Genomic DNA, 25,222 nt, shown 5'->3' on the forward strand with positions numbered 1-25,222 from the left:
ATTAAAAAAATTGATGCGCTGATGTGGCATTCTCCTAGGTGTTTTTGCTATTGCTGATGTGGATGGCTTGAGAGGCCTCAATTAGTATCTTTTATTAGTAAGAGATTAGTTCGCAGTCATGCCCGCAAACCGCAACAATAAGCCTACTAAAGACCATACCATGGTAAGCTCCGCCTGCAAGACAACGAACACAAAAAATAAAGCCTTAGACCACTCTCTTATAAGGTAGATTGGGTTTGGATTGAGTTATAGCCTGCGGTATTATGCCCTAATCGACAGCTCTATTTATATCTATGTTGAGAATTTTTTTTTTTTGTGAACCGACGATTACTAAGTTAAAACAAATCAAACGAACCAAGTTTATTGATATGTTGCGTTTTTGGTGTATTAAGTCATTTGGTTAGTTTTGTTTTTGAGTCGTTTGTCGCGTCGTAATCCATTTTTTGCGTCTTTTTGGTCTTGTCATGAGTCTTTTACGGGTTATAGGTGTTTGTTCGGGATTTGGAGGTTTTGATCCATTATTGGGCTTGTTCGGGCCAAAAACGATCGAGAGAACAAAAAGTTGACCAACAGTTGAGGATCGATCGATCCAAGGAGTGGAAGTTTTGTTCTCGATAACTAAGAAAGTTTCATGTTTTGGAGGCAATAAAAGTATAGGTGGAAGTTGGACTAAATTCTCAATAGTATATGTGTTGATTTTAATACATGGGCAATGGCCTTAATCATCTGCTATATATTTTGCTCCGATTCCGTTTGATATATGTCTTTGATTCAGTAAATAAAAATTGTGAAATTCGATCAATATTGTAGAATAATCTTTTTGGACGGTCCTTTGTAACATCTATTTTAATGAAACCTTTAAGATGGCTTATTAGAATGTTTATTTCTTTGCACGGTTTTCACTTACAAAACTTAGTGATTACTTTCCTAAGTGGAAAGAAGCAGTAATCAAATTTGCTATTTTAAATTATAAAAAGTGTACTTGCATGTAAATTTACATTCATAATCACTTCGAAGCTTCGACTGATAAGATTAATAAACTCGAGAAATATCTATTTTGATCTCATGCCAGCTTCCTCTCTTAAAAAATTATAACTTAAATAGAAACTAAAAAATATATCTAAATGTCATCATTTTCTTTTAAAATATTAGAATGAACCGCCTATATAAACCTTTATTATGATAACATAACTACACAAACATTGTCTCTCTTTGCTTACCAATCTACAATCTTAAAACCATTCTTCGTTGTTTCGATTTCTCAAATCTTCTTAAACTTCCAAAGCAAAACCTAAGATAGAAAAAATAGAAACCCCATACATCTCACTAGAACACCCTATACTTAGTAACAATGTCACTCATTAACGATCATTGCAATGAGCCTAATTACATCTCAAACCCAACTTCTTCAGAAGACCTCTCTTCACCCGAGAATTTTGGATTAGAGGGAAGAGCTTCAGCTTCAAGCAGTAGCACCATGAATTCTGATCATCAACAGAATCAAGGGTGTGTGTTTTACCCTTCCGGGGAAAGCATTGAGGATCATAATTCTTTGATGGATTTCAACGCTTCATCATTCTTTAGCTTTGATTATCACCGAAGCTTTATCTCTCCTGTGACAAACGGTGGTGCCTTCTCGGTCTTGGAGGAGAACATGAGTTACGGCTACACAGGCTGGAGTCATCATCAGATGGATAGTATTAGCCCTAGAGTCATCAAAACCTCAAATAGCTTTGAAACAACGAGCAGTTTTGAATTGACTTCAAATTCCAGATGTAAACCGGCGACAAACCATGGAAATGGAGACTGGTTATATTCAGATTCAACCATTGTAAACACCGGTTTAAGGCACGAGTCTGCGTCCCCTAAACTGGCTGGAAATAAACGTCCTTTCACGGTAACTATTAGTATAAATTAAGAATTTTGATTTAGGTCACTTATAGATGTTAACATTTTACCGTCTATTGATCCATAGGGAGATAACACTCACCTTTCGAAGAAGCCAAGTAGTGGTACCAATGGAGAGGCCAAACCTAAGGCAACAACTTCACCTAAAGATCCACAAAGCCTAGCAGCTAAGGTTTGCTTTCTTTTTATTCATCAACATTTTTGGCCATGGTTCTCTTTTTGGATTTAAGTCAAGAAAACTAAAAAATACATATGTGCGTTAGTCAATCAGCCAATATGAAACAATGTTTCTTTTCTAGAACCGAAGAGAAAGGATAAGCGAGCGCCTCAAAGTATTGCAAGAACTTGTACCCAATGGCACCAAGGTATGATATATGTAAAATTTTACTTTTACAGCAACTTTTGGATCTCAAACCTAGAGGATAATAAATATTGTCTTGTACTGATGATTTTTATCTTTATGGTGGTTTTTATTTAGGTGGATTTGGTGACTATGCTTGAGAAAGCAATTGGCTATGTCAAGTTTCTTCAAGTACAAGTTAAGGTAAATTATTCTTATCAACCATTCCGTTAATTATATATCATAAGCTATGTGATATATAAGGTTTTTCAAGTATTGATATAACAAAAAATTTAAATGTCTTTTTATAGGTACTTGCGGCCGATGAGTTTTGGCCGGCGCAAGGAGGAAAAGCTCCGGACATTTCTCAAGTTAAAGAAGCCATTGACGCAATCCTCTCATCAACGCAAAGAGATAGTAACTCAAACTAGAAAAACAAGTATAGCAGGATGATTAATTATGAAATGTATCCGCATTAATTATGATGCCAAACGACTCATCACTTTTGAATTCGGTTTCAAAAAATAGTTAATAATAAGTAACGTTAAGTTATGTGCAAATCGAGATGTTCTTGATTCCTTTTAATTATGTAAGAGCCAACACATTGAAGTCACCGACGATATGTCAACGTCGATCCACACGAGGACGGAATCTTTATAGTAGATTAGATGATTATAGTTATATACTCCCTCCGTTTTCGAATAGTTGTCGTTTTAACTATATGCACACAAATTAAGAAACTATTAATGTTGTTAGTTTTTCAATATAAAAATATCATTAGTTATCTACATAAACATAATTTAACCAATAGTAAATCAAGTTGCACAATAAAAATAAATATAAAAAATAAAAAAGTAATAAATTTTGCATCGAAAACTGAAAACGACAACTAATTAAAAACAAAAAAATTTCTCTAAAACGATAACTATTCGAAAACGGAGAGAGTACTATGTATATGTATGCTTCTATTTTTTTTTGTAATTCTCCGACCTCCAACTCCAAGATATATGCGTAATGTGATTGCAAAATTTTGGTTTCTGAGTTTCTTTGAGAGAATCTTTTATGTTTTCAGATTTTAGGCATGCATATATTTTTAATAAGGCAACTGAAAAAAAAGCACAAATATATTTCATTAGAAATTAAAACTTAAATCCTCCTTAAAACACTCTTTGCATTTCATTATTTTCTAATTAACCTGTTCACTCCATCCTCTTCTACTACTATGTAGAAGATTTTAGCTTAAATCATTTTCTACGGATTATTATATTTACGTAAATTCATAATATTAAAGAGATTTAACTATTATATACAAAAGGTAAAGAATCAGAAAATTAATGTACATGTATTAATTTTACTAGCCGTATTAGATTCTAGTATATACTATATATAGTAAGTATATATAAAGCTTATATTCTGATACGTCTTTTAAAGATGGACATTCCAGACGAATCGAAACTAAAGAAGAGTCTTTATATTACGTACTAAAGATGGACGGTAGCAAAAATAACATGGGAACAAAAATCTTTTAAACATTTATTGAAACTATGTCTTGTAACGTCTTCTATAAAATATTACTCCCTCCGTATTTGAATAAATGTCGTTCTAGCCTTTTTTCTGTGTTTTTAATTAGTTGTCATTTTAACAACTTTTGCATAAAATTTCCTAAATTACCCCTAATTAATTGATCATAATTAATCAGTCTAAATTACCAAAACTATAGATACGAATCGATTTTCATAAAATTCTGTGCCCTTTCTTAATTGATTTAAAAAATATAAAATATAATTGTAAATAATCGTTTCTCATAAGGTTAGTTTTGTAATTCTGTGCCCTTTCTTAATTCACCCAAAAACAGTTGAAACGACATTTTTTCAAATACAGAGAGAGTATCCTTTTTAACGTCTTTTTAATCATATAATGTAGTACTAATCTTACAAACAGTTGCTCAATAATAATTAGGATTTGATTAAAAAAAAAAAACAAGTTAAACGATAAATGTCAATATAAGGCGAAATAATTTCATTTACCATGCATCTTTTTCTTTTTTGTTAACCAAACAATTAGAATCTTTAACAGTGGAATTACTTTTCTTTTTCGTTTCAATAAACAACAACTTTAATTAACTGATTGGAAGACATACTTAAGATCTAAATCATCATCTCAAGGTCAAAGTGTGTCCTTTTGTGAAAGATTAGGGATACGTGCTCGATATATTATAAACATTAATTTCATTCTTTAGCATAGTTTTAATGTTAAGAAATTAAGGTGAAGAATATTTACATTTTCTATTCAATAATCACATGAAATAGCTACATTGACAATCCCACTTTAATCGCTGTACTTGAAATGTGTACTTACATTAGTTGTGTACTTTGCGTAAGTTCTATTATGTGAATAAGACAAAAGATGTTATTGGGATAATTAATTAGACAACAAATTTTTTAAACAACTCTTACAAAGATAACTTTAACGATCCCCTTAAAATATTTCCTACCAACATTACTTTCGGTATTTTATCTCACAAAAAATAATTTTTTAAGATAAAATACAAATCAAGTTTAGAGCATACAATAGTTTCATATGAATTTTTTAGTGGTCACTGGTTGATTAATATGCATCTCATGAAAACATGCTAAAATCTATATTTTATTTCCTTTACTTTTATTGACACAAAATTTTTAGCTATCACAAAAAATAAAATTTGCTTTCTTATATTATTTTTAAATACAAAATGCGTCATCTTCTCTAAAAATTTCAAATTAATAGTTTTGGTTAAATCTAATTATGCCTCGTAATTTATTTAGCTTTGTGGATAATCCTTTGAAGATTCTCTCGTTTATAATTGGTTGATAATTTTTTCAATATGTTTTCGTGTCTCCATAATCTGGGACACGTGATATTCTATGCATTCGCCAGATCATTTCATGCATAAAATTTATTGTTTCATTATTTACAGTATAATTATTTGTGATATTTCATTTTCCTACCAATTTTTTTCTATTACATTTTAGGGAAAATTGGATATTAAGGAGGTTTATTTTAAAATTTGTCCAGATATGCATTCAATGTTGAAGTTTGGTGACATATGATTTACTAAAATTTTGATACCATTATACCCTTAAACATAAAAAAATCTTCTAAAATTATAGAAATTTCTATTTTTTTCTAAAATCTTGCAAAATCTTTCCCTAATTTTCTTTTTAATTTTTGGACTAAACTATAGAGCAAGAGCGACAATAGTTTTACTTCCGTCATTCATTCCAAAGTCTCATTTACTTCTTCTTCTTCTTCTTTGAATTTCAGTCTATAGACATGTAAAGGTTTTTGCTTTATTTTGTTGGTTTAATCATGATTTTCCAATTTATACAGATTATAGATTAATTAAATACAAAAACAAAACATCTGGAACAAATTTGTGCCGTGGGAATTCAAAACCAAAGATTTGAGAAAATGCTTTGATGCATGAGGCTGATAGGAAAAATCTAATGTCGTGTGTCTTATTAATAAGACGACATAATGTAGAGATAATCAAGGGCTAGATAATATCGTGTGTCCTAATTAAGATTTTGTTTCCTTTATTTTTTAAGAAATTCTAAATTAGATAGAATATACTTTCTAATTCTTATAGAATATAAGAAAAAATTTAAGAATACGTTTTCTAATATTTTTAGAATATGAATATATGATATATCTTAAGACATATTCTAATTTTTGTAGAACAAAGAGAAAAATATAGAATATATATTATAAATTTCGAAGAAATTAGTATTCTAAATACCTTAGAATAGAAATGACTCTAAATTTCGTAGAACATGTAGAGTGTGTAGAATACATAATCTAAATTTCATAGAATATGTATAGTGTATAGAATACACATTCTCAATTTCAGAAGATGTATTCTAAACTTTATAGATCAAATTTTATCCATCCAAAAATCAACAAAACCGACATATTTTTAACATTTTATATATCCTCTTGTCTTCTTTATCATTTTTCTACAATTATTATTATTATTTTTTTGAAACAATTGGTTCAATCTAACACAAAGGGTAGTTTAAAAATAGTTGACATTTATTTATAGAATGCATATATGGATAAATGTTTAAATATTTGTATTTTATTTCTAATTTTTTACGTACCAATTATTTGTAGTCTTATTGTTAAACTATGAATTCTTGAGTAAATTTTGGCAATTATCGGCTGTAGTATGACAAGCTATATCGTCTTGAGTCTTGACAGTTGTCTCGTGCATTATTTTGTTAGGAAGATAGCGAAGGTTTGCCGTCAAGTTGATGACTCGAGAAAAGTGTTGCGTTGTTTGTATCAAAAATTAAACGGCGTTTGAATAATATCGGATAATTATGACGTGACATTATTTATTTTTTTAATAAATAGTAAAATTTATTCGAAAAAACTTTTTACAGCTGCGTTTGTCTAAGAGTTTTTGAATACATTAACCAATTTTTAAAAAAAATGATGAGAGCTTTTTCCTTATCTTGATGCGAACCACATCATCATACAACCTTCGTACGTTGATCTCCGAGATCTAGTATGGAAGAGACTCTGTTTCGGATTTGCTTATCTATCTCCCTAATCATTTGAGTTGATGAAGTTGGAACTTCTCCATGTCTTCTCCTATTTCTTTCTTTCCATAGCGAGTGAACTGTGATTTGAAAAGTATATTTCGTCAAGAAGAGACGATCATTTCCCATAGGCTTATCCGTGAGTAGCTTGAGAACGGTATCCAAGCTTGTGGAAAAGCTTCTAGTGAGAAGCTTACTTGCTAGCCTAGACCAAAGCTCTTCCGAGTATCGACATGTGAAGAACAAGTGACTGCGAGATTCCAAAGGTTCATGGCAGAACATGTTTTTGACTGCGACTAGATAGTTTTTGGTGGAATCAACTGACACAATATAAATTTGAAGGCCAAGTACAACATATTGCAAAATAATGTTGGGTCAGTTATCTCATGGAGTTAGAGGAAAACATTTCAAATTCAGATTAGGTAGTGTGGTTATCTTTTGGGAAGAAGTCCATTCGGTAGCACTTCGGTGTGTTTCTATCAGGGCTGATCGAATAAATCGATAGCTTATATATATATATATATATATATAAAATGTTGGATGTTGTAAAAACAAAGTACAAGTTATTTCCAGCCACACTCTTACTACATCTTGGACAAGACCAGATTATGAATAGGCCAGTGCCAAACTCTAGTTTTCGTAAGGATAAAGCTAGCCTTTCAGTGTCACATCCTTATTCAATTAGATCCAAAACTGATCATCGCAAACGATTTTTCTTATTATTTCCAAAATTGTTGGAACCTTCTAAGTTTTTTTTTTTGTTTTTGATAAGGATATTTGTAATTCCTTTTGGTTGCATGTCTAATATCTCAAAACTTAACACAGAAAAAACGAAACTACACTAAAAACTACACTAATTTCTATGAAATATTTATTTTATGGAGTTTCAACCGTTTATGTTAAATATTTACCCTTTAGACTTTATTAATTAATAACAGTTTTAAAGTACTTTATTTTAGCCTCTTTACTGTTTCCATTTCAATGGATGCTTGAATTTATAATCCTGACACTAGTATTTATAATTTATCAAACATATAAAAGTTTTATAACAAAAGAAATAAAAATTATGCACACTATGTTAATAATACTGAGACTTATCTGTATATCAAATAAACGTCATTGAAAGAATGGCAGGCCGGAAATACATATATAATATTACATACTGATTATCAATCACGACATAAAGAAATTCTCAAAGGTAGTAAAGTTTGTACACGTCCACGTGCATGTATAATTGATTAATACAAACTGAGACTAGGAGAATTAAAGTTTTTTTACTTCCAATTCTGAATCACAACATTGTTTGTTAGTCTTCATTTTTGTTTTATATCATTCAATTAGGTACGGTCTAATATAATCTTGATTGATGTGAATGGTCCAAACTCTTTTAGATCGTGTAATTTTATTCATTGTTAGCATTTATATTTTATAGTTCCACATTATTGGAGGAATCTTTGATAGTTTAAAATATTAATATACGAAATGGTATTTTCTTAATGTGCAAGTGTGACTTTCAATATATATACTATTTTATTAGAAAGATATTCTCTACTAATCTATATATAATAGCAATCTAATAAATACCATTTGCACATCTGAACGGTTGCGTCTTTTAATCGTAACTTTTCGTTTGAATCGGCTATTTTTTACGGTTATTTTGGTTACGTCTTTTATCGCAATTTTCGTTTTAATCGGTTATTTTTTTACGGTTATGTCGTTTCCAATAAATACCATTTACATATATGAACAGTTGCGTATTTTTATTGCAACCTTTCGTTTAAATATTTATGCTTGTTTTTCTTACAATTATTTTTGTACGGTCATGTCGTTTTATTGAATTTCTTTTTACGTAAACCAATAAACTACATATAAAATTAGTTTTATTTCATAGTTTACATATGCATATATTTAGTAGTATAACCTCCTTAATTATATCATTCATTAAAAAAATCAATCAGGCGATTATATGTAAAAACATTTAATTATTTTAAAACTAAAAATATTATTTTACGGTTGAATTTTTTTAGAAAGTTGCGATCCGATTGCGTTTTTTAAAATATCTTCTACGGTTGCGTTTTTTATCATAATTTTTCGTAAACGGTTGCAACCGTTTAGTTGAACCATTGCAACATTTTAGTTTATTTCACGAACAAATGCAACTTTTGGTTTATTTTATAAACTGTTATAACATTTAATTATCTACAGTCACGTCTTTCGGTGTAACTTTTTATAAAATATAATTTCAATTTTAGTTACTAAAATGTATTTAAATAAAAATTTAACCGTTTAATTGAACCGTTGCAACATTTGGTTTATTTGACAATTATTGCAATTGTTGGTTTTGTTTTATGAACCGTTGTAATCTTTAGTTCGTTTGACGAACCGTTGCAACATTTTGTATATTTGACACACGATTGCAATTTTTACTATATATGATATCTACGGTCGCGTCTTTCAGTTATAGTTCTTCATCAAATTTTAATTTTAATTGCTATTTAAATGAATATGTTGCTACCATTTAATAGAACATAGTAACATTTGGTTAATTTGACGAATCAATAAATATTTTGGTTTATCTGATGAATCATTGTAACATTTGGTTTATTTGATGAACCGTTATAATATTTGATATATTTGATGAACCATTGCAACTTTAGTTTATTTGATGAATTATTACAACTTGTATATTTGATGAACTGTTGCAACATTGCCTTTTGTAATACATTTTTAGAGCATTAACTAAAGCTTTTTTTTTTGAAAAAAGCATTAATTAAAGTTATATCTGTTCATTTAGAGTATTATCTTGTCACCATGTTTTATTCGTGTTTGTCATCACAAACACTTGGTTCCAATAATTGTGTCTTTTACAAACAATTTTTTCTATTTAAACTTTCATGTCTTTGTAACTCTATATATATTTTTTTTAAAATGGTATAAATTTATTATTTCTTTTTGTTTGATATTTTCATAAAAAATTACATTTTTGCTATTTAGCATTCATGTATATACTTTGTTATCTATATTATTATTATTTTTTCCTAAATAATTATCTATTTTGGTTATTTGTTTAATTTTTTCGAAGATTGTCTCTTTTTAACATAATACAATTTAAAATATTGCGTCTTTTTATCGTAATATTTTGATGAATATATTTATATAGTTATATTTATAATAGTTTAAAAATTGAAAAATTGCATCTACTCATTATAACTTTTTGTTTAATATTTTTTTTTATGATCGCATCTTTTCACCATATTATTTTCTAATAATTATAAAAATCTTAAAAATGTTTTTGAGGATTTACATATTTTTATCATATTTTTTTGTAAAATATATGTTTATTTATTGTTAAAAAAAATTGTTTTGAAACTTGTTGTCTCATTTCATTTGATATTTTTATCTTTTAAATTTTTTTGAAATTTTTTCAGTTCAATTAAAAATATCAGCCATAAACCCCTTTTAACTACCAAATAATTCTACATAAATAGCTGAAGTGACTTTATAGCATTCTATTTGCTAGTATAGAATTTATGTTATTTTTTGTTTTATTATTTTATGGTTAATCTACAAAAAGAAAGAAAAAATTGAAACCATGAGAGAGGGTTTCTGTTTACAACTATGTGATATAAACTTTGAATGAAGTTGGAAGCATCTATAAGATTTAAAACTGTAACGATTGTATCTTGATGTATATGTAACAAGAATCTTGAAAACATAAATATTTGCTTCCATTAAGATTAGGCATCTCTTGTGGTGTTTTGCTCGATTGGTTAAAATGCATAGCATCCAGGTCTATAATGCAATTAAACCAAAACCTCATCAAGAATCACTTTTAGACTTGCACCAAAACGCATGAAACCCAATGGTCTTGTCATCACCAATCCTAGTCCATTCTTGGAGATGCCCAAAATGCTGGAGATCTAATGAAGAATGGCTAGACCCAATACAAAAAAACCAAGCCACCACAAAAACAATTCAGATCAATACTGAATACGAGCCCAATAATGAAACAAAGCCTCTAACATTCTCATCAAAACACATATAACTTGATCACCCCTACAAAAGTAGTTTTGTTTTTTCTACCTTTTTTTATTTGTCAAACTTTCTAATTTTGTTATACTATCTGATTTTAACAGGTCTACGACTACGAAGTGAGGAAAAATAATAACTCCTACAAATTTGCAACTCCAACTAGACTCCTTAATTAGCCATTTTAGCATCTTTTACTCATCTCCACATAACTTCTGATCCTACTTTTCATCTGTTACATCCAATAACAAGTCTACTATTCCAAATCATTAGATTTAATCCACTCCTTCTGTGATTGTTTCAACTAATGTATATTTTACATTTTAATCTCCAAATTTTCTAACCACCAAATTTTTCGTTTTTTTTTTTCTCTGTCAAATAAACATCTCTCCATAACTTAAAAAAAAAAAAAAAAACTTGTTTCTAAGAAAAAAATTCAGAAAAATGTCTTTGCATAGTGATGAAATAGAAGAAGAACAAATATCAAGAATTGAGAAAGGCAAAGGCAAAGATTGCCATGGAGGAATCGAGACGGTCATATGTACTTCTCCCAGCATTGTCTGCCTTACCCAAAAGGTTTAAAAACTAAATTTTATTAATATTAATGCATATGTATAATGTTAATAAATATTTTGCACAAATTGGTTAATGGATTTTCGTTTAATATTGATTACAGTTGATAGCAGAGATGATTGGGACCTATTTCATAGTATTCTCTGGATGTGGAGTGGTGGTAGTAAATGTGTTGTACGGAGGAACAATAACTTTTCCGGGTATTTGTGTGACTTGGGGTCTCATTGTTATGGTCATGATTTACTCTACTGGTCATATATCCGGTGCACATTTTAACCCTGCCGTTACCGTTACTTTCGCCATTTTCCGGCGGTTCCCTTGGTATCAGGTCATCTATTCTTTTTACTTTGATGGAATAAGATCTAGATTTTGTAAAAGTTTAACATGAAGAAAAAGAATTTGACAAAACAAGAAAACAGAACAATTTTATACTCAATACAATATTAAAAAGCTGATGGTTTTGTTTGCTATTCCAAAAATAAATATCAAAATGGTAGCAACTCAGTATGTAGAGCTCGTCATTTGCTAAAAACATTGAGAGAGTAAGCAAATTGATAGCAAATTATGAGTTCTTTTAGCAAACATGTACATATGTAAAAAAAAAAACAATTGAAACCTAACTTATAGTGAATATTTGAATAATGAATATAATTGTATAATGCTTTGAGCAGGTACCATTGTATATAGGTGCACAATTTGCAGGATCGTTACTAGCGAGTTTGACATTGAGACTTATGTTTAAAGTGACACCCGAAGCTTTCTTTGGAACAACTCCAGCTGATTCGCCGGCACGAGCGCTCGTGGCAGAGATCATTATCTCATTCCTCCTAATGTTCGTTATCTCTGGTGTTGCCACCGATAATCGAGCGGTGAGTAATTTATTCATATTGGTAGATCATTTGTAAATGAAAATGGATACAAAAATTACATTTTTTTTTTTTGAACAAAAATTACATAAGAGATTATTTTAAATAAAAAAATCAAACAGTTGGAGTTGCTTGCTAATCAATATAGTTATTCTATGATAACCTCTGATCAGTATATTACTTGTGGGAAACTACTAAAATTGTCTTTATACTAGAATTTAACCCGCGGTATACCGCGGGGCTATATTTTTTTAAAAAATGTAATGTTATTTTTTAAAAGACTAACTGAAGCTATATCATATTAATTTGTATTTTAAAATGTAGATATCTATTTATCAATTTTTGAAGTATAAATACGAAAACATACATTTTTTTTAAGTAACGATGTATGGTGGATTTTAAAATTTTGAATATTTTACTCTGCAGTATACCGTGGGTCGGGTTTTTTATAACTGAAAATTTTAAATTTAAGTTGGATTTGTTTTGTTAATATTGTTTCTTTTGTTTTGTGTTTAAGATTGTATAATTGTATTTTGATTGTTAATATTAGGATTTCATCCGTGATATACCGTTATTTATTAACCCGTCATCCCATATAAACCCGTCTATATTATCTCGTTAGCTAAATTATTAGTATTATAAAATCCAAGAAAATAAATTATTATTGCTACAAAATCTAATAATTTTAGGATCTCACCCGTAGTATACCGTTATTTGAACGATTTTAAATTTATACTACTAATATATATTTTAAATTTATCATATAAAGTATATGATTTCAAGTTTTTTGTGTTTTTTTTATTTAAATAAAACAACGGCTTAAATGATGATAGATATAGTTCTTTTCCTGTATGTGTATTTGATTTTTCTATGTGAATATTTTGATTATTATAAAATAGTATTTTTATTGCTATGCAAAATGTTAATATAAATATTTGCTATAAATTTGTTTGAAGATATATAGAAAGATTGTGTAAATATTTTTAGAAACAAATTAGGCAAGATATTGTTTGATTAATATCTTTTATTTAAATTTTGTAAAATTAATAATAAATGCCAATGACATTCTTTGTAAATACTGTCCAACCCTAGGATTTATTTGCTAAAAGTCATCCAAAAATGTATAAATACGAAAACATACATTTTTTTTTAAGTAACGATGTATGGTGGATTTTAAAATTTTGAATATTTTACTCTGCAGTATACCGTGGGTCGGGTTTTTTATAACTGAAAATTTTAAATTTAAGTTGGATTTGTTTTGTTAATATTGTTTCTTTTGTTTTGTGTTTAAGATTGTATAATTGTATTTTGATTGTTAATTTTAGGATTTCATCCGTGATATACCGTTATTTATTAATATCGACCCAAACCCGTCATCCCATATAAACCCGTCTATATTATCTCGTTAGCTAAATTATTAGTATTATAAAATCCAAGAAAATAAATTATTATTGTTATAAAATCTAATAATTTTAGGATCTCACCCGTAGTATACCGTTATTTGAACGATTTTAAATTTATACTACTAATATATATTTTAAATTTATCATATAAAGTATATGATTTCAAGTTTTTTGTGTTTTTTTTTATTTAAATAAAACAACGGCTTAAATGATGATAGATATAGTTCTTTTCCTGTATGTGTATTTGATTTTTCTATGTGAATATTTTGATTATTATAAAATAGTATTTTTATTGCTATGCAAAATGTTAATATAAATATTTGCTATAAATTTGTTTGAAGATATATAGAAAGATTGTGTAAATATTTTTAGAAACAAATTAGGCAAGATATTGTTTGATTAATATCTTTTATTTAAATTTTGTAAAATTAATAATAAATGCCAATGGCATTCTTTGTAAATACTGCCCAACCCTAGGATTTATTTGCTAAAAGTCATCCAAAAATGTATATATATATAGATTTGAATATTTTAGGATGGGGCTATAAATAATACTTATGAAAAAAGAGGAAACTACTAAGCCAAGAAAATTTTGTTTTCGCTATAACTTGCAGAATGATGAAATTCCTTTAGAAAATTGTCACTAATCTTGGTGAATGGAAAAATTTATAAACATCATTCCAAAATTTTACAAAATTTATGATTGGTAAATTATATGATGGAAAGTTGAGTTCTCCTTTTAAGAACAATTTGTTTCCCTTGAATTCGCTAGAGCATATTCTAACTTTACAATATATATTTCCATTAAAAAATAACCATATATATAAGAAAACATCAAATATGCGAACGAAATTTCTTATTTTGTTGAACTGTTATTTGTTCTTAACAGGTCGGAGAATTAGCTGGAATTGCGGTGGGGATGACTATAATGTTGAACGTCTTTGTGGCCGGGTAAAGATACTCTTTTTATCTTAAAAGTATATTTAGGGCTTGGTTTTTGTTTGAATTCAAATTTTAATCAAATATGTATATTTTTTATAAAATAGGTTTTAAATCCGATTTTTTCGATTCGATTCTAAAAAAAATAATCCAGAAAATAAATCATACTACCTTAATAGATATTGTAAAGGGGAATCCCTGTAAACTATATTATAATATGGTTCAATATTTTTTGGATTGATTATCTTATTTGTTGGTTTTTTGTTTTCTGATTTAAACCCCTTTATTAATATGTAAAAAAAATTGACAGACCAATTTCGGGAGCATCAATGAATCCAGCGAGAAGTCTAGGACCAGCATTAGTGATGGGAGTATATACACACATATGGGTTTATATTCTTGGCCCCGTTTTAGGAGTTATATCAGGAGGTTTTGTTTACAACCTTATCAGATTTACGGATAAGCCACTCCGAGAACTCACTAAGAGCGCTTCTTTTCTCCGTGCCGTTTCTCCAAGCCACAAAGCTTCTAGTTCTAAGACCTAATCTTTCTTCTCTTAGTTTTTTCTTATTGTGTTACTAGTTCCTCTTGAATATTTAATTTGTATGCATTGTTAATTCTTTTATTAACTTTTAGTATAATCTAGAAAGACATCACCTGTAACTCTTGATTTAAGTTCTAGATTATACAAAAAATTATTAATTGAAAATACAATGACACACCATGTTCATGTTGAATTCACTAGACTCACAGCAAAATGAGCAAGACGAAAAAGTTTTCGGCCCCTTAGGAAGATTGGTATGCGGTATGGGCATCGCAAACATGAATAAGATGCTCTTCCAACCAAAAATTCATTAAATCAAATTTCACAAAGCACTTTTGTCACATCATTACCGCCAAATTTGGGCGACACTTAACATCCTATCACATGCGAGTAGAAAGATCCGACCACTAATGTTCAACTCGGTCCTCATAGTCATATCGGTTATCGGATTAAGATTACCCGCCTGCCATCAGGATAGACGGATGGTAGTCTTTCAAATACACATGTACACAAGAGGTGGATCAACGATCATTCGTGCCACATCTTTTTCTCCTATACTCTGATTCACCTAAATTCAGTAACATCTTCCAAATGAAAAAATAACCCATTTATTTATGATTTTACCACTGCGTCATTTTTGTTAAGGGCCTTTTGGTTTTGGTTAGGGTTTGATACGCTTTGAATATTTTGGTTTAACAAAATTTTAGCTAACCGAATTTTAGTTTCTTTTGGTCTAATTTACTTTGGGTTGGTTCGGTTTGCTTGTAGTTTATTTAGTTGACGTTTGATTAAAAGAAAAACAAATTAATAAACATTACACGAAACAAAACTTATGGACATTTGATAAATCATACTCCCTCCGTTTCACAAAGAGTGTCGTTTGAAAGTTTTAATCTCGTTTCACAAAAAATGTCGTTTTGTGTTTTCAATGCAGTTTTAAAGATTAATTCTTTTTTTTAACCTTACTATTTTAGTTTATTATTTAGAGAGAAGGTATTATTTAGTGTATTAATAAGGGGTAAAAATGAAATTTGTTTACTTTTTTTAGTTTGTGTGAAAAATGTTAGAATGACACTCTTTGTAAAAGTATTAATTATGAGAAGTCAACTCAGTTATTCAAACATAATAAGTAAAAGAAAAAGGAATCATGCAAGGAAAGACTCAAAACATATAAATTATTTAATCAAATAATAATAAATTATTAACTAGTAACTTTTCTTTTTAATTAATTAATAGTTAATTAGTACATGAATTTTGTTTGGATTAAATCGGTTTAGGTTTGGTTGTTTTGTTCGAAACCAAATACAGTAAAACCTCTATAAATTAATAATGTTGGGACCAGAAAATTTTATTAATTTAGAGAGGTATTAATTTATCGATAAATTAATAATTATTAATTTATAGATAGATTTTCCTAATTTTGTAATTTCTTAAAAAAATTCTATTTAAAAGAATTTTTTTTTCTTTATAAGCAATATTTTTTTTTTAAACCAATTGTAAGTAGAGAACTAATTATTAAGTTTAAAAAACAACCCAAACTTTTTTCCCAATAATAGAGTCATATTTCATTAATTTTTTTACATATAATATTTTAAATATATATCATAGTAATTCATATATGACATATATAATAAATTTATATCATATATATATATATATTAAGTTAAATATACATATATATATATATATTAAGTTAAATATATATATATATATATATATATTGATAAGTTTATATAATTATTAATTTATAATATAGATGAGACTATATGTTTACAAGAGATTTTCAAAAAAATTATTATCTTATTAATTTATCGATTTATGTCATATTTTACACTGGTCCCAACTCGGGACTGGAAAAATTTATTATTTTAGAGAGGTTATTAATTTATAGAGTATTAATTTATAGAGGTTTTACTGTAGTTAGTAATTAGCGGTGATACTTATTACTTAGTAGTTATTAATTTTTTTTTGACAGATAGTTCAACGTAGTAATTATAGAAAAACAACGAACATATGTGACTCCTTACCTGCTACAAATCGTAGGCGCTGTTTTACCCATTTCTAACATATAACATCAAAGCCTAATCCTATTTTTCATTTTTTTTTTTCTTTCATATATTACATCTAAGTACAGCTCTATTAATTTTTCCTACTCATTAGATATAATCCAATCATTCTTCTGTGATTGTTACAACTAATTTCTGTTTCCCATCTATAAAAACTCTTTGATAGCCAAGTTCTCAAACCACTAAAAGTTTCATTTTTCGTTTTGTTTTCTCCAAATAAAAAACTCTCCTCTCCACATTTTTCTTTTATAAATTTATAAACGAAAGATGACTTCGCATTGTGAAGAGATCGAAGCCGAACAAATATCAAGAATTGAGAAAGGTAATGGCAAAGATAGCCAAGGAGGAATCGAGACGGCCATATGTACTTCTCCCAGCATTGTTTGCCTTACACAAAAGGTAACAAAAAATGGAAAATAACTATTTTTTTATTGCATAGTTAAAAAATAATAATAAATATTTTGTCACAAATTTGTTGATTTTTTTTTTTTTTAATATAAAATTGATTACAGTTGATAGCAGAGATGATTGGGACGTATTTCATAATATTCTCTGGATGTGGAGTGGTGGTAGTGAATGTCTTGTACGGAGGAACAATAACATTTCCAGGGATCTGTGTGACTTGGGGTCTCATAGTTATGGTCATGATTTACTCTACCGGTCACATTTCCGGTGCACATTTTAACCCGGCCGTCACTGTCACTTTCGCTGTTTTCCGGCGGTTTCCTTGGTTTCAGGTATATATCTCTTCTCTATCGCCTATATCAATAAGATCTAAATTATTTCAAACGTTAGATTCCTCGTTTACATCTAAATGGGAAGAATAGGAAATTGAAAGAAGAAAAAAAAAACACTTTTCATTCTCTTATAAAAATATGGATTGGCTGGCTATTTTGTATAATATACGTATAAAAGTTATATTGAGTATTATTTTGGAATTCGTATGATTAATCTGCATGATTCGGAGATGGAGGATAAAGTTACAAAAATGGGCAAGTTTGAGGGTTTTTTTGCACAAAACCCTTCATTATACTACAAGAATATGCAAGAGAATGATATAATTTCTGTAGCTATAGTAAAATTCAATAGCAAAATGGTCATAAATCTGTGTTTAGTAGATATACATTTGCTACAAAATGCGAGCGTAACCAAACAGTAGATATATATAATCATAGCGAATTTGGGATAGAGTTGCAACAATATAGTTTTGTAAAAATATTGTGACACATTTGACACAGTAATTTCCATAAATATTTTACGAACAATGCACGATTGAATTCATGGCTAGACGGGTCGGTTTGCGTTTGCCGTTTGAAAGCGAAATCTAATTTTTAGTATTCGGATTGGATATTTGAATAACGAATATAATTGTATAATGTTTTGGCAGGTACCATTGTATATAGGTGCACAACTTACGGGATCGTTACTAGCGAGTTTGACATTGAGACTAATGTTCAATGTGACACCAAAAGCTTTCTTTGGAACAAGTCCGACTGATTCATCGGGACAAGCACTCGTTGCAGAGATCATTATCTCATTCCTCCTCATGTTTGTAATCTCTGGTGTTGCCACTGATAGTCGTGCGGTTAGTGTTTTCAATATCTCAACCTTTGTTTTTTTTGGAAGTTCTTATGTTGTTGAAGTGTTCTTATTTCTTTTTTTTTTTTTTTTTTGATAGACCGGAGAATTAGCTGGAATTGCTGTGGGGATGACAATAATTTTGAACGTCTTTGTAGCCGGGTAAAAAAAAAAATACCACTTAGCAAATTCTTTTTAACAATTTACTAACAATATATTTCATATAAAAAGTGAAAATATTAATTTGGGTTTTGATTATTATTAGACCTATTTCGGGAGCATCAATGAATCCAGCAAGAAGTCTTGGACCGGCAATAGTGATGGGAAGATATAAAGGAATTTGGGTTTACATTGTTGGTCCCTTCGTCGGAATTTTCGCCGGAGGTTTTGTTTACAACTTCATGAGATTTACGGATAAGCCACTCCGGGAACTCACAAAAAGTGCTTCTTTTCTTCGTAGCGTAGCCCAAAAAAACAATGCTTCTAAATCTGAGGGCTAATCTTTGTTTTGTTTGATCTTATTTTTACTTTCTTTTTTTCTTCTCTTGATTATTTGTATACATCCTTAATTCTTTAATTAACTTAGTTTTAGTTGAATTAAATCTGAAAAACATCACGTCACATTGTGTGATCTAGACCGGAAAGGGATTTTCAGTTTTCTTCAGAAAACAAAACCATTCGACAAACAAACGTTTTAGAGCAAATACCCTATCTACTGCCCACAATGTTTTTCTAGTTTGTAAAAGTAATCAAGAACACAAATCAAAAGAATAACTCTCTTTTATTTCTTAGGAAAAATCTCTCAAAAATCTAAGCCTCTCTCAATTACTTCTCAAACTCTAAAACCGCATAAGTCATATCACAACTCGACATGTCCTTATATAACATTTATCTCTTCATTAAACCAATGCCTTGCGGTTTAAGCAATCTTCCGGTTAAGCTTCTTTCAAGCTTAAACCAACAATCTCCCCTTTAAGTTGGAAATCTTCTTTCACCACATCTTGGACACCAATAAGCTCCCTCATTTCCTTGAATTTAATCTTTCCCAGAGCCTTTGTTAAGATGACTGCCTTCTACTCATTCCTAGGGACATGCTCCACTTCTATTAGACCATTTTCGACACATTCACGTATAAAGTGATATCGGCGATGTATGTGTTGCTGCGACCGTGGAAAACAGGGTTCTTAGTAAGTGAAATTGTTGATCGGTTGTCAATCTGTATAACAAATTTTTCACTCAAAGTTCCTGTGATTTCACTTAGTATATCCTGTAACCAAATTGCTTGTTTTGCAGTTTCGGTTCCTCCCATAAACTCAGCTTCACAAGACGACATTGCCACAGTTTCTTGCTTCTTTAAACACCAAGATATCGGACTTTCACCTAGGTAAAACACATGGCCTGCTGTACTCTTTCCATCATCTTGATATACATCATGACTGCTATCACTATAGCCTATTAATTTTATACTAGCACACCGTTTAAAGATGAGACCAAGAGTAGTAGTTCCTTTCAGGTATCTAAGACATTGTTTCATTGCAGTCTCATGTGACTCTCTAGGACTCTGCATATACCTGCTCATGACTCCCACACAATATGACAAGTCTGGTCTAGTGTGTAGCAAGTATCTAAAACAGCCCACATTTCTTCTAAAAGCCGTAGCATCAACTTCTTTCTCTTTTTCAGACTTGGACAATTTTAATCCTGCTTCCGTAGGAGTATGAACTGGATTGCAGTCTCTCATTCCGGCTTCCTCTAGAATCTTGAGAGCATAACGAGTCTGATTCAACACTATTCTTTCCTGAAGCTGCATCACCTCAATCCCAAGATAATAAGTCAACTTCCCGAGATCACTCATTTCAAAAGTAGAAGACATTTCCTCGTTAACTTGTTGATGACATCAAGACTTGTCCCTGTAACGAATAGATCATCCACATATACTGCTATGATGAGAAGATGTTCTTTAGCTTCTTTGCGATAGACTGACGGCTCCTTTGAACATTTTGTAAACTGAAGATCAATAAGAATATGATTCAGCTTGTTGCTCCAAGCTCTTGGCGCCTGCCTTAGACCATACAATGTTTTGTTTAGTCTATACAGTACCTTATCGTCACTCCCCTTTCTTTCGAATCCTTCTGGCTGATAAACATAAACAGTTTCCTTGAGTTCTCCATGTAGGAATGCCGTTTTAACATCAAGATGGTGGATCTCCCGTCCATGTGCTGCTGCAAGATCAATAAGGAGCCTTATAGTTTCAATTTGTGCCACCGGAGCAAATACTTCTTCAAAGTCCACCCCGTATTTTTGTACATACCTTTTAGCAACGAGATGGGCTTTGTATTTATTAATACTCCCATCTGAGTTCCTTTTGAGCTTGAACACCCACTTTAAACCAATCGGCTTTGCTCCTACTGGCAAGTCAACAAGATCCCAAGTTTTGAACCTTTCAATAGAACTGAGCTCATCCTCACATGCACTTGTCCACTCTTTAAATTGCTTTGCTTCATGAAAGTTTCTCGGTTCGTTGTTTAAACACATAAGCAACGTTTCTCCTTCTTCTTCTACAAGTAAGACATAATCTTGAAGATATTTAGATTTATTGATCTGTCTTTGTGTTCTTCTTAAAACAGGTGAATGAGAATCACTTGCAGGGGTGGAGGGAGAGAAGATTCAAAGGGGTCAATTGACCCCGGTGAAATTTTAAAAAATAGTTGAATTTTTATATAAAAAAAATTATTGACCCCAATCCAATAAAAATATTGACCCCTATAAAAAATTAATGTTACAAACCCAATAATTACACTGTACTTATAGATAATATTAGCCTAATAAAATTTATTTTAAGTAAATCTACTACAATTAAACCTATTAATATAAAGTAATATAATATTTTAACATTTATTTTGACCTGATCTAAAAACGTTTTACCTTTTCTTCTTTCTTCTTTGTGTTTTTAACCAATCTTTGACTGTGTGATGGTGGAAATAAGAAAACATCTTTCACATCTTTTAGTATATCGACTTATGAATCTACTTTTTACGCATCTTTTAGAAAAAAAATATTTTGACCCCGATGAATAGATTTTCTGGCTCCGCCACTGATCACTTGTTCCTACAACCTCATGCTCTGTTTCATGACCATGCTCTGTTCCAGCACTTTGATTGATGTGCGTAGAATTTCACTTCAGAACTTTTACCTAAAAGACTATATGTATACTGCAAGTGCACAGTAATCAGAGTAGTATTTAAGGATCAATCTCACAGAAAGTGTAGCTACGGGTTATTGAATTCAAACAAGAAGATCTAGCTAATACAAAACTAAACTTTGGGGGTTTGGTTTTGGGTTTCCTAATAACTAATGCAATGAAATAAGAAAGCAAATGAATGAAAGCTAAATGAACTAATGAAAACTAAGATGATAATCGGTTGTAAACTAATATGACTAACGCGTTGGCTGTTCTAGGGTTTCTCTTGGGATCATGGTTCGCGACTTACTAGGGTTTAGATCTCTAGGATTTCTATGTTTTTGTTCTAGTTCATAACTACGAAAGTGAATGAACGAGTTATCCTAAGTTATAGAATAAGCCGGCAAATCTCCCTATACTCCGTTACTCAACTTACGTAGGCAACGACGCATAGTTCGACGCATTAGGGTTGGATTCGCTAAGTACTCTAAATCCTGTTACTCAACTTACATAGGCAACAACACGAAGGATTGGTAACACTATGTCCGAGATTAAGTTTACCCGGTTAGAGCTCCTAACCTATTGGATCAGCGTTTGGTGATCAATCCAAACACATGCATTAAGTAAAAGATGTCCTAAAAGAATCTAAGTATGAACGAAATAAGCGGATCTATAAACTTAATATGATTTGAACCATGAATCCCCTTTGAATCATCCCATAAAACCCAACAAAGAAAACTACTCGCTCATGATGCTAAGAAACGACATGGAGATGAAGTAGAAAAACATAATAAGCGAATATAATAAACAAAGGGAGTTCAAAGAAGACTTCTCTAGTGTCACAGAAGATACTTGTCTCCCCAAAGGGGGTTCAAACACTCATATAGAGTTTTGTCCTTTAAACCTCGTGTTGTAACTCTGTTCAAAAGATAAGTAGAATGTCTTATAACTTCTCTCCATAGGTAGTTAGGCGTATGCATATGCTTCAATATGCTTCTCGTCATCTCCATTAAAGTTCTATTGTGTCTCTCAATGACTCCATTTTGCTGCGGAGTATACGGAGCGGTAAGATGTCTTGTAATTCCAGATTCTTTACAGAAAACATTGAATTCATGAGAGACAAATTCTCCTCCTCTGTCTGTTCTAAAGGTTTGAATTCTTGCTTCGAATTCCTTTTCAACAAGGGTCTTGAAGTTTTTGAACTTTTGAAAAGCATCTCCTTTCTCCTATAGTAGAACTAGTTAACTTAATACAAAAATTTAGTTGTATCTATAGATAAAATTATTGTGTGAGCTCGGATCAATAAGTTGTATCAACTATCAATACAATTTTAGCATGAGAAGAGCTAGCAAAAAGGATTGTGTACAATATTTTTTCTCTTGGAAGAGGCTTAACAAGTGAGAGAGTTACCAAAAGTGCAGAGAGATAACAATTAAGATTTAAGCATGTTAACTTAACACAAATTTTGTTGTATCTATAGATAAAATTATTGTGTGAGATCTGATCTGCTTGTGTAAAACGAAACATGTAACAAAAGTTGTTGTTGTTCTATTCAGAATTTATGACTGTATCGTGTAAGAATATGTTTTTACCTGTGAAATATTTGAACGTAGTAAAAAACTTTAACGTGGTTGAAAAAAAATGATGAATGTTATTATTTATGCTAATACTGTATGACTCAAAAGTCATAATAGATTCTATAACATAAGATATGATTGTACATGTAACGTGTATATATATATATATATATATATATATATATATATATATATATATTTGTATAGTTGAACTATCGGATATTTTCGATCAAAATTCAGGCGTCTTGAGATCAATCAACTATCAATACAATTTCAGTGGTCGAATATATTAGCATGAGAAGAGTTAGCAAAAGGGATTGTATACAATGAGTTTTCTCTCGGAAAAGGCTTAGCAAGTGGGAGAGTTAGCGTGTAAACAAAACTTTGAGATTTGCTCAATGGTTGTATTAAACATAGGCAAACAAAACCTTAAACGGTAAGTTAGATGTAAAGAGACCAAACTTGCAAATTCATGGATCCTAATCATCCAAAAGAAGGAAACAAAACTGAGAAAGCCAAATCGGTAGAAGTAAAAATCCTCACGACAACTTAAGAAATCAGTTCAGGGTTGTTCAGAATTTCAATAACAAATACAAATTCTCCCCAAGACTAATAAATTGAATAACGTAACTTGGATAGTAAAAGAAGAAAGTATCACATAGGTGTAGACAAAAGTTTATGATTTGAGTCGTTGAACTTGACCATTCTTCTTATGTTATCAAGGTTGGAGCTGATCGGGTAGTGAACTCCTCCATCTTGGACATCTCATAGCTATGTCAAACTGTGAATCACACAAGTATCCACATTCGGTGAGAGTTTGGCCAAAGGCTAATCAACTTTTTTTTTACAAGTATCCACATTCGAAAACAACATCTCGTTTCTTCAAGTCCACCATTTTGGCCGAAAGGATAATCTTTCCAGTCCTCATTCCACTCTCCACAAGACCACAAGCCACACTGTCAGAATCGATATTTTCTCGACACGATACTGAAACAGAAGGCGCTATAATATTAGAATTACACAGATTTCGAAAGACTGTACGTTTCAATTCCATTAAAATAAAAAAAATGGAAATGTTATCTTTTCAAAATTGTAATCACAAAGTAGTTGAAGACAAACTCTAGCCATGATTATGATCTCTACTCTGAGTTTAAAGATAAACGAGAAAGGAGCATTACCTTTTTAGAAACCTTATGCACATATGTCATAAGAATGTTACCCGTGTCAAAGCCTTGCGTTGTGGCAACCTGTTGATAAGGAAATGATTCAAATATCTAATCATACTGGATAGTTTATACTGTAGTATGTAAATCTCAGTAAGTACACCTTGGACAACAATCAGAAACGAAACGGTAAGCTACGGTGCTCTACCTAGAGCATTACCAACAGAAGAGAGACTGATAACCTACAGTGAATTAATCTATATAGTACCATTTTCTCATCTTCATATTTGATCGCACATCCAACCACAAACTTTTGAGAAGACTCGCACAAATAAACTCACACCTTAGTGATAGGTGGGGTGAGGCTCGCTGCGGCATACAATACACAATTTCAGAATTATGTCTGTAAAAACTGTTAAAAGCGTGAAGAAACAAAATGTGTATGTACATGGCTCCTCCTAAGCCATAATTG

At 30.4% G+C, this 25,222-nt stretch overlaps 3 protein-coding genes across 3 annotated transcripts; all 3 read left to right on the forward strand.

Moving 5' to 3' along the window:
* Nucleotides 1–353: 353 nt before the first annotated feature.
* LOC9306639 (putative transcription factor bHLH086) lies at nucleotides 354–2,979 on the forward strand. The gene is made up of 5 exons (XM_002868496.2): nucleotides 354–1,897; nucleotides 1,976–2,080; nucleotides 2,208–2,273; nucleotides 2,387–2,452; nucleotides 2,560–2,979. Exons 1-5 carry the CDS (start codon nucleotides 1,352–1,354, stop codon nucleotides 2,677–2,679), a joined length of 903 nt encoding a protein of 300 aa, XP_002868542.1. The 5' UTR covers nucleotides 354–1,351; the 3' UTR covers nucleotides 2,680–2,979.
* Nucleotides 2,980–11,103: 8,124 nt separating this feature from the next.
* On the forward strand, nucleotides 11,104–15,355 carry LOC9304615 (putative aquaporin NIP4-1). Its single transcript, XM_002868497.2, has 5 exons — nucleotides 11,104–11,436; nucleotides 11,537–11,761; nucleotides 12,105–12,302; nucleotides 14,592–14,653; nucleotides 14,952–15,355. The coding sequence occupies exons 1-5, from the start codon at nucleotides 11,305–11,307 to the stop codon at nucleotides 15,184–15,186; spliced, it is 852 nt and encodes a 283-aa protein (XP_002868543.1). The 5' UTR covers nucleotides 11,104–11,304; the 3' UTR covers nucleotides 15,187–15,355.
* A 2,087-nt stretch (nucleotides 15,356–17,442) lies between these two features.
* LOC9304616 (probable aquaporin NIP4-2) lies at nucleotides 17,443–19,464 on the forward strand. Its single transcript, XM_002868498.2, has 5 exons — nucleotides 17,443–17,650; nucleotides 17,764–17,988; nucleotides 18,639–18,836; nucleotides 18,930–18,991; nucleotides 19,095–19,464. Exons 1-5 carry the CDS (start codon nucleotides 17,519–17,521, stop codon nucleotides 19,327–19,329), a joined length of 852 nt encoding a protein of 283 aa, XP_002868544.1. The 5' UTR covers nucleotides 17,443–17,518; the 3' UTR covers nucleotides 19,330–19,464.
* Nucleotides 19,465–25,222: the final 5,758 nt, after the last annotated feature.

The sequence above is a fragment of the Arabidopsis lyrata genome (assembly GCF_000004255.2).
Source record: "Arabidopsis lyrata subsp. lyrata unplaced genomic scaffold ARALYscaffold_7, whole genome shotgun sequence".
Classification (NCBI taxonomy): Eukaryota; Viridiplantae; Streptophyta; class Magnoliopsida; order Brassicales; family Brassicaceae; genus Arabidopsis; species Arabidopsis lyrata.